The sequence below is a fragment of the Sebastes fasciatus genome, chromosome 11 (genome assembly GCF_043250625.1).
Source record: "Sebastes fasciatus isolate fSebFas1 chromosome 11, fSebFas1.pri, whole genome shotgun sequence".
Taxonomy (NCBI): Eukaryota; Metazoa; Chordata; class Actinopteri; order Perciformes; family Sebastidae; genus Sebastes; species Sebastes fasciatus.
The window spans coordinates 12,598,145-12,607,329 of NC_133805.1; the positions used below are offsets into that span (position 1 = coordinate 12,598,145).

General features: G+C 42.3%; 1 protein-coding gene across 1 annotated transcript; it reads left to right on the forward strand.

The window, feature by feature from the left end:
- The first annotated feature begins 4,088 nt into the window (after nucleotides 1-4,088).
- atp1b3a (ATPase Na+/K+ transporting subunit beta 3a) lies at nucleotides 4,089-9,185 on the forward strand. The gene is made up of 7 exons (XM_074650732.1): nucleotides 4,089-4,516; nucleotides 5,733-5,861; nucleotides 6,197-6,295; nucleotides 6,449-6,642; nucleotides 6,866-6,916; nucleotides 7,460-7,546; nucleotides 7,637-9,185. Exons 1-7 carry the CDS (start codon nucleotides 4,405-4,407, stop codon nucleotides 7,802-7,804), a joined length of 840 nt encoding a protein of 279 aa, XP_074506833.1. The 5' UTR covers nucleotides 4,089-4,404; the 3' UTR covers nucleotides 7,805-9,185.

A 9,185-nucleotide genomic window follows, 5' to 3' on the forward strand; every position in this document is an offset into this window, starting at 1 on the left:
TTTCTGACTCTTGTACTTTATTCAGTTCTTGAATGTCAACATGTTGTCCCCGAGCTGCTGGGAAATATGGACAAAGTACTGAGTGTCAATGGTAGCTGGAGAGATGCCAGTTTGCCTCTTGGGCACTGCCATGGTGTTGCGGTTGAGCAAGACACCAAGCCCAAACTCTGACATCTGTCCATTAATGCATGTAGGTCCCGTTTGTGCATGTGTGTGTATTTCGGGCCAATACCTTTGGGCTTTGGGTGTCGGATCGGTACTCGGATGATTAATTAATAAGCTGTATGCCTTACTGTGTGGAAGTGACTGGGATCATCCTTTTACGATACGGTATGACACATTTAAAAGGATCACCGTATGACCCTGTAAGATGGCAAATATATCACTTATAGGTCCATAACTGCACTGTGGAAAACTGCACAAGCAAAAATAATAACCCATAAAGATTATCTCAAATAAAACAATGTTTAAATCATAAGTTTATGAAGGAAAACATAGATAAATAATAATATAAACAGATTTTCCTCCTGTTCATACTGGACATTAAGAGATCCCTTTCTAATACGCCTTCAATGGAAGTGATGGGAACTATATATCCAGACTCTTCTGGATATAGAAGACTCTGGATATATAGTGTAAGGCAACATCAGGCGTGACTTAAACATTGCTTTCCTAACTTTGTAATACAAAATGTTACAAATAAATAGATAGATATAAATTAACTGAATTCTTTATTATTAGAATAATAAATAATACACCAACAACTTGGTAAAAAAATCTTCAATATAAACATGAATTACAATTCAGGTGTAAACCTTTTTAAAGGGACTGTTTGTAAGAATCAGAAATGCTTGTTAACAGCGACACCTGTGGCCGTTAAGTCAACGAAAGTCAGCGCCGCGCTTATGCTCGCTCTACATAGACATGAACGAGCATCGCCCAAAACAGTGAGGCGACACACGTCAGCTAAAAGCACAATATCACTCTATATTTCACCTGCTTGGCAGTAATGTTAGCTGACCAGACGAAGGTCTCTCCATGAATCACTAGATATTCTCAGAGCTACTAACTCTCCTGCAGTGTGTAGTGTGCGCACATGCACGTGAGGTGGAGCGAGAACGAGTGTGGTGTGCGAGTGAAGGCAGGCAGGCAGAGGAGCAGAGACTACGGCCCTGGAGACCAAAGCTACGGTCTCCCCCGCGTCCTCCAACCGCGGCCAACACTGTTTTGCAAGACGGGCTTCACTAGATATAACTTTGCAGTTTTGGTGCTTCCGTGTAGTTTGTGTTGGAGTCTGAGTCTGAACAGCGTAGCCACACAAGAGCACGCATGGGACACCGACCCGGATTGATTTATACGTGTAAGAAGTTACAAACAGTCCCTTTAATGCAGCAACAAATTGGTCAAAACCTAAACAGGAATTACAATTCCAGTATGTAATATAAATATAGTATATAAACATAGAATTGAATTGAATAGATCGGCCCCATTGTCACCAATACCCGATCCAGCTATTTGAGCCAGTATCGGCCCGATATCCGATCTGGTATCGCTGCATCCCTAGAAATAACAAATGATGCATTTGTGTGATGGTCAAATTTTGTTACCAAATTGCATGAAAATAACAAGTACTTTGTATGATGTTAAAGAGCTAGTATTATTAAAAAAAAACATAGATGATGAGCAGTTGATTTGAGATCCCAATGCGTGCAGTGGGTGTCACCGACATGGTGAGTGAACAGATGCTGCCTAAAGGGTTTTACCTCCACATAGGACTCTGGGGAAATGCCTTGTCTTGTCCCTGGGGACTTATCAGAAAACACAGGCTGTTGGGTGAGATGAGTGTAGGGCTTCCCATTGATGTGACCAACCTCGCTGTGAAGGGTTGCTATGGCAGCTTGCGGATGGAGTGACTGAGAACAAATGGGGTGTGTTTTCCTGCTCATGGTGCTGGTATGGTGAAGGGGGCGCTAATTGAGTGCACAGAAAAGGGTTTTTTCCTAAACAATGAGAGGATTGTGAGCTCGTCCCCTCAGAGGAAGAGCAGGAAGTTTTGTGTACATCACACTGGTCCATACAGTATTCTGCATCAACCCCCCACCTCCTCCTTCCTCTCCCTGCACCCGTTGCTGTCAGTCTCTGCTTTCTTACTCAAACATGGGCAGTTTGTTGCCAGTGGGCTTGGCTTGCAGCGGGATGCCTTCACAGAGGAGAAAAAATGTGCTGGAGTGAGTGAGGCAGACATTACTAGCCCATGAATCAGTGCTGCCGGCTCTCACACTAATCAGTAAAATGTGTGTGTGCTGGTATTGTGCTTGGTGCCGCATTGTATGAGTTGTGGTGGACCCTGCCTTGCAACAAATTCAATCTGACAGCAGGAACTGGATGCAATGCGACCACTACTCCTCCAGTCCCCCTCCCCCATACGAGCTGAACCCTGCATCAGGGGTCATTATATAACTCCCTCCTCTCGTTCCTCACTCTCTGTGTGACACACTGGGATTGTTCGCTGTGAGTGTCAGGGTTGGAAGTTAAGCTTTTGTCTTTCTTTCTTTTTTTTCTCCAGTGTCTCAGCCTCTCCCCCTGCTGCCTAAGCACCTAATTCTCTCAGTTCAGTTGATTTCAGTCATTTGGCACGGCATGCATGTGTACAGACTCTGCACAGCAGAGACTTGGATATGAAAAAGAAATAGCTTATTTATTAGATATTAAAAAATGCTGGAATAAAGATGCCACATATTTTTTGCCTTACTCCCCAAGAGGAAAAAAATGTTCTGTTAACTGTGACACATCTGTTTACAGTCATGCACTCTACGTACTCGCTCACTCTCACATGCACGCACACACATTTCAGTAGTGCACAATTGCCATAGCAACAAGGATTGGCAAATGCTCCAAATATCTATGCTCAACCAGTCCGTCACAAATAGGGCTTCAAATATGCTGATCACTGGCATTTATGCACTTATATATATATATATATGTATATTTGAGATTATGTGAAATAAAACCAGAGCTTTCTGTAGTGATAAGCATTGCTGTCAAAATACACTCTACTAGCCTATAGGAATACTTCACGACTACACTACTACTACACTAAATTGTATTTAGCTGAAAGATACATGTGTTAAGTCTGCAGCTTGAGTAATGATTACAAAAATAATGTAATACACTGACAGCTGTTGTTGCCTGTTGGGCATGTTGTGATTTGAGCATATTTTTCATGTTAAATGCAGCACCTGTGAGGGTCTCTGGACAATATGTGTCTTTGTTTTGTGTTAATTGATTTCCAATAATAAATACATACATACATTTGCATAAAGAAAGCATATTTGTCCACTCCCATATTGATAAGAGTATTAAACACTTGACAAATCTCCCTTTAAGGTACATTTTGAACAAAAAAAAAATGTGCGATTAATTTGAGAATAATCACGATTAATCATGGACAATCATGCGATTAATCACGATTAAATACTTTAATCGATTGACAGCCCTAGTTAGTTTTTGTTCCATTCACATTTAAATATAATCATCATCTCATCTAATAATTGTATTTAGCTGGAATATACATGTGTTAAGTCTGCAGCTTGACTAATGATTACAAAAAAATATTTCTCTAGAAGACTAATATTTCCTTGAAATGACAAAGAGGAAATAGGCCTACTGTTAAATCCAGAAGAAACAGGCATGTTCATATGGCAAATACTACACTGCGCTTCTTCCTATTTAGAGCATATTTTTTCCTCACAGAGGATCATGTACACTACCCAGACGCACTAAAAATCCAGTGGTTTCACACTGAAAATGGCACATTTTGTTTGCGTTTGCTGAAGAAATCCCACAGCCTGTATTATATAGTCACTTCATATAAAATGCTGCCTGCTCCCAAAACGCGTTTAGCCATTATAATAAAAATTGATGTATAAGGAAGGTATTGGTGCGCTCTATTTATAATTTGCTGCGCGTAACGGTGCGACTCAGTGCGTCTCTCCGTCATCAGCCAATGTACATCCATCTGGTCGCACTGCATCAGCTGCCTGTGGACGTCACTGGGTTTTTTTCTCTTCTTCTTCTTCTTCTTCTTCTTCTTCTTCTCTTTCCTCACCTTCCCCTTCTCGCTTTTTTTGTTCCACCACCACCAGAGCGCATATCTCTCTCCTTCAGCTCTCCCTCTCTCTTCTCTACACCGCCCACTCCTCCTCTTCTCTCCTCCTCTCCTCTTCCTCCACATTCACCGCCGCCTCGCCGGCTTCTTCTTCTGCTTCTTCTTCTTCGCCTCATTACATCGCCCGCTGAACCCTTTTTTCTGCTCGTTTTTTTTATTTAGTAGGGAAGAAGAAAGTGCGCATTTTTTTGGTGGGACCAAAGATAAACGAGGAGAAATTATCACCACCAACCACCATGGCGAGCACCGAGGATAAAGCGACCAACAAGGAGAACGCGACCACTTGGAAGGACTCCTTCTACAACCCGAGGACCGGGGAGGTGCTGGGACGCACGGGCACCAGCTGGGGTAAGGAGACCCAATTATAGGCACATCTACTATCTAATTACCTAATCTGGTGTCTTCCATCTTTACCATTTTTGAATGCATTTCAAAGATGCATGCCTCTTGAATGTATACAGCCTGCAATATGTCTCTGTGCATGGATGGATGAATTAAAATGACTGCCATAGATGCTGGATGGATGAGCCATCATAGGGCCTACATGAAGGTGTAAAGGAGAAGCCTGTAACAAGAGGCTCACCAATGATGCAAATAACCAACCAGCTGATGATCAATCATAACAGCAGGGATTTTTTATTTGTAATATATATAATCTACGTTAATATGGAGGATTCACAGTGCAGCACCCAGCTGACACAATTACCTAATCACATCTGATGCCATTCCTGAGATGTATCCATGGCTGATTAGGCCCCATACACATTTTTATGTAATGATTCCCCTCAGTTATTTCCAGAGTGAGGTAGTAACAAGGCACCCTCCCTTCCCAGCAGAAAGCTCCTATAGGCTAGCGCGGGCTGGCTGTCAGTGCTGCCTGGGCCCCTCTGTGCTGCTGTGCAGTGGGATGCTCCATTGCAGTTGCATGGCCGCCCACATTAGCATGCCTGTCAAGGTCAAATGGGATTCCCCTCTCTCCTCTTTCTCTTCCTTTCACGCACTAGGCAGGTGCATTGTGGGATACTGTTGGGAGAGGAATGAGAGGAAGGGGGGATGTACGGCAGGAAGCTGAGGGGTCCATCCCTTTTTCCTTTTTTTTTTGGTGTCAACTTAGAGGGCATCCCTGCTAGTGTGCAAGCTGGATGGATGGTGGTGAACCATTTTGAGTCAGATGTTGCCATTAAGTGTGGCTCCTTTTTTCCTTTCCCTCTGCATTATGCATAAAATTAGGCCTCGGATGCTGTCGGCGCTGCAGCGTCATCCATGAATCTGGTGTGATCTGAAACTGAGGGGGTCTCAAGTATAAATTTTTTTTTTTTTTTTTTTAAAAAGGCCTCAGATTTGTTAGCAGCAAGTAGCATTTTCCCCCCTGATCCAAAATGGTTTCTCTCAAAGGGATTGTACTCTCACATGATGATTTCTTCAGCCCGCACGATGAAGGAAATCAGATTTTGGTTTGGAGCTCATGTGTGGTAGTTAATTATACATGACCCCTCTCTGTCTCTTTCCCTCAGTCATTATGTCTCCTTTCTATTTCTATTTCTGCTCCTCTAACTTCCTCCAGCCCTCATCCTGCTGTTCTACCTGGTTTTCTACTGTTTCTTGGCCGGCATGTTCGCCCTCACCATGTGGGTGCTGCTGTTCACTCTGGATGACTATGTGCCCAAGTACCAGGACCGCGTTCCCTCTCCAGGTTTGTGTCTCTCCAACAAATAGCAAGGGGGGGTTGGGGGTGGACTGGGGCTTTCAGCTACTGTAACTGGCAGCATTTCTCTTTGGGGCCATTCATTATTCATACTCGCACCAATGAGATGCTGTCACAATAATGGGCTACATTGCAGCTACTATTTGTATCGATCTATTTTGATGTCTGTTCCTTTGTGATAACAGCAGAGGAGCCTGTTTGGATCAGAGGAACGCTCTCTGTTCAGCTGTAACTCGAGACAGATGATAGCTGTGCATTAGTTTCTCCTGTTGGGGGATCATTTACTACTCTACTCGATGTTTATTTTGTCTCTTGTCTTACAGGTTTGGTGATTCGTCCACATGCATTGGATATGTCATTCAACAAATCTGACCCGCTAAAGTACGCGCAATATGTCCAACACCTGGAGTCCTTCCTGCAAAGTAAGTTCTCCCTGATGCACCGAGAAATGAATGTTAAAACGGATTGAAAGCTGGCTGTAATAAAACAAATCACACTCCCCTCCTTCTCCCCCTGGATCTTGTACCAATCCATTTACCTGAATGTATTTCTGTTCGCCTCTCTCTTTCTCTCAGAATATAATGATACAGAGCAGGAGAAAAACGAGGAATGCATTCGAGGACAGTACTACGAGCAGGACGACACCGAATCAAGGGAAAAGAAAGCTTGCCGCTTCAAGAGGGGCTCTCTGGCTCTCTGCTCTGGTCTCTCCGACACCAACTTTGGATATTCTGAGGGGAAACCCTGCATACTCCTGAAAATGAACAGGGTAAACCTGAAAATCCATGAAATAAGCTTTAAAATTTACAATTTCGTCTTTTCATCGCGCCGTCTTTCAACTTTTATTCCTTCCCACACCTGCTAATCTCCATTTGTTTACTTGCTAGCTGTCAGTTCCCAAAATTAATTTGATTAATTTCTAATTTTAGTTCCACACATGCAGCAGCAACCTTTCTCCTGTCTCAACCTCTCCTGTCTCCCTCACCTCACAGATCATTGGCCTGAAGCCTCAGGGGGATCCCTACATCAACTGCACAGTAAAAGTAAGCATTTTTTTCCACACTATACTCTACATGTTGCTTGTATGTGTATTTTTTTTTTCATTTCTTTCATATATAAAAAAAAAAAAAAGCCCTGATGACCATAACTGTCGATATTTTCTTTCTGTTGATCTTTCATTTTTTTCCTCCTTTTTTGTTTGTTTTGTGTCCGATTTCTTTCTGCATGCTGTCACTGACGGCTTTAGGGTAAGATAATATGTAAATTATCAGGATAAGGCCGGTAGGGGTGTTAACAAATTTATATTATGTAACAAGTCATTACGCAGGTGCCTCTAAACCCCATCCTAGTGCCATTTTCAAGTCATTTTTAATCTAATAGACGCAATTTTCAGCCACAAGATTAACGCAGAACACGTCATGTTCATTTAAATCTCTTCACTAACACACAGAGGGCCATTGCTTTTCCCTTTTTTTCAAGTCCTGTCTCGTGATCTTGGAAAAATGTCTCATTTGCTATTAATTTAACATAATGTAAGATGCATTTCACTTAATGTCCAATTGACTAACGCTTGTTCTTCTGTGCAGAAAGACAACCCAATTCAAATGCAGTATTACCCCAGTGAGGGGCGCTTTGATAAGATGTATTTCCCCTACTACGGCAAGAAAGCCCATGTAAGTATTAATCCACCGGTCAGATCAAGCCCCGCTAACACCCTCGCCTCGACGCGTTATTGACAGACGCCTGTCTCTTTCCTGATGCAGGAGACTTACGTGCAGCCCCTGGTGGCCGTGAAGCTGCTGCTCACCAAGGAGGACTACAACAAGGAGCTGGCGGTAGAGTGCCGGGTAGATGGCACCGACCTCCGCAGCAACGACGAGAGGGACAAGTTCCTGGGTCGCGTCACCTTCAGGATCAAGGTGGTCGAGTAAAGGAGGAGAAGACGGTAAAAGGAAACACGACGCAGAGGCTGCCCACGTTTGCTACGGATTTTAATGTTTAAAAATAAAATAAAAAAAGGAAGGAAGTGTCAAATACGTCACAAAGACGTCATTTTTGGGGGGATGTGGCTCAGTAGGAGAGCCAGTTAGATGCAGATATTGAATGTTGCTTTGCTGACATTTCTGACCCTTCTTTCCTTTCATGATCTCCTCAAAGATCAAAGAGCTCTGCTCCTGAACCCATTCATCCTTTCATTTACCTGTTGCACTGTTCATTATCCACTCAGTTTATTATTATTATTATATATTTTTTAGTATTGATGTGATTAGATAATTTATAGCCATTGCAACCAAGCCATTTGGAGCCGTTGTGTAATTGCTGATACAACTTTTTTTTATGTTTTTTTTAGATCTTTCTGCTGTCAGGAAGAGAGTGTTGTTTCTCCAAACTGTATGAACGACTGTATTATCGCTGGTGTTGAGAGGATTTTTATCTCGCTGTATAGTATAATTGAGAAAAGTAGAACATCTCCAGAGTATTTCACATTATCACATCACAAAGACTTCATAGGAACGTACCTTGATAATCAAGTATAGCCACTGTATCCCTGTATATGAAATGCCAATTACAAAGTCCCTTTCTACATATAAATACATTGTGATCCTTACCATATTTAGGGAGTTATAGATAGATCTTTGTGTTGCGGCCTGCGTAGCCACAACCTAGTCTTGTGCTGTCTGTCTGTCTGCATGTCCGTCTGTCTGTCTGTCTGTCTTCCTGTTTACTCACCTCTCCACTGCAATAGCCAACATGTGGCTGAGCCCTCCAGGACTAGATGCGTTGTCTCGCTCCACCTCGCGGGGTGCTGCGCAGTGATGGTGGCTGAGGCGACACACACACACACACACATACACAAATACACACAAGAAAGTACACTGTAAAAAAAATGCTTTTAAGGCAGAGAGGCGCTGGGAAAACAGTGCAAAAATAAAAAGTTCACTGTAACTATGTACTGTATATCTTTACGTGATCTGTATATCTATCTGGGTCTCAAAGATTGTTTGTTAGTTTTCTCTCTTCTTCAGCCTGTTGATCTGATTGTCTGCCAATCTATTACTCTTCAATGTATATATATACACTATCTACCATATTTACTTAATTCACACTGTATTTTTGTCACAAAACACAATGTCTGTGCACTGTAAAGAAATAATTTAAGCAAAGATTTACAGGAAATTATCTTATTCAAAGCTATGTTTACACAGTCTTAAAAGGAACCCACATTTGAAATACCAACTTGTAACATCTCTTCAGGGTGCCTTAAGACCTGATGAAATAAATTGTGGAATAAAAGTGATTTTGAAGAAAAAA

Excerpts from the sequence above, each read along its gene's own strand:
- atp1b3a (XM_074650732.1), top strand. The coding sequence starts at position 4,405 with ATGGCGAGCACCGAGGATAAAGCGACCAACAAGGAGAACGCGACCACT. Across the intron at positions 6,296-6,448 it reads CCTGGAGTCCTTCCTGCAAA|AATATAATGATACAGAGCAG; the intron begins GTAAGTTCTCCC and ends TCTTTCTCTCAG. Across the intron at positions 6,643-6,865 it reads TACTCCTGAAAATGAACAGG|ATCATTGGCCTGAAGCCTCA; the intron begins GTAAACCTGAAA and ends CTCACCTCACAG.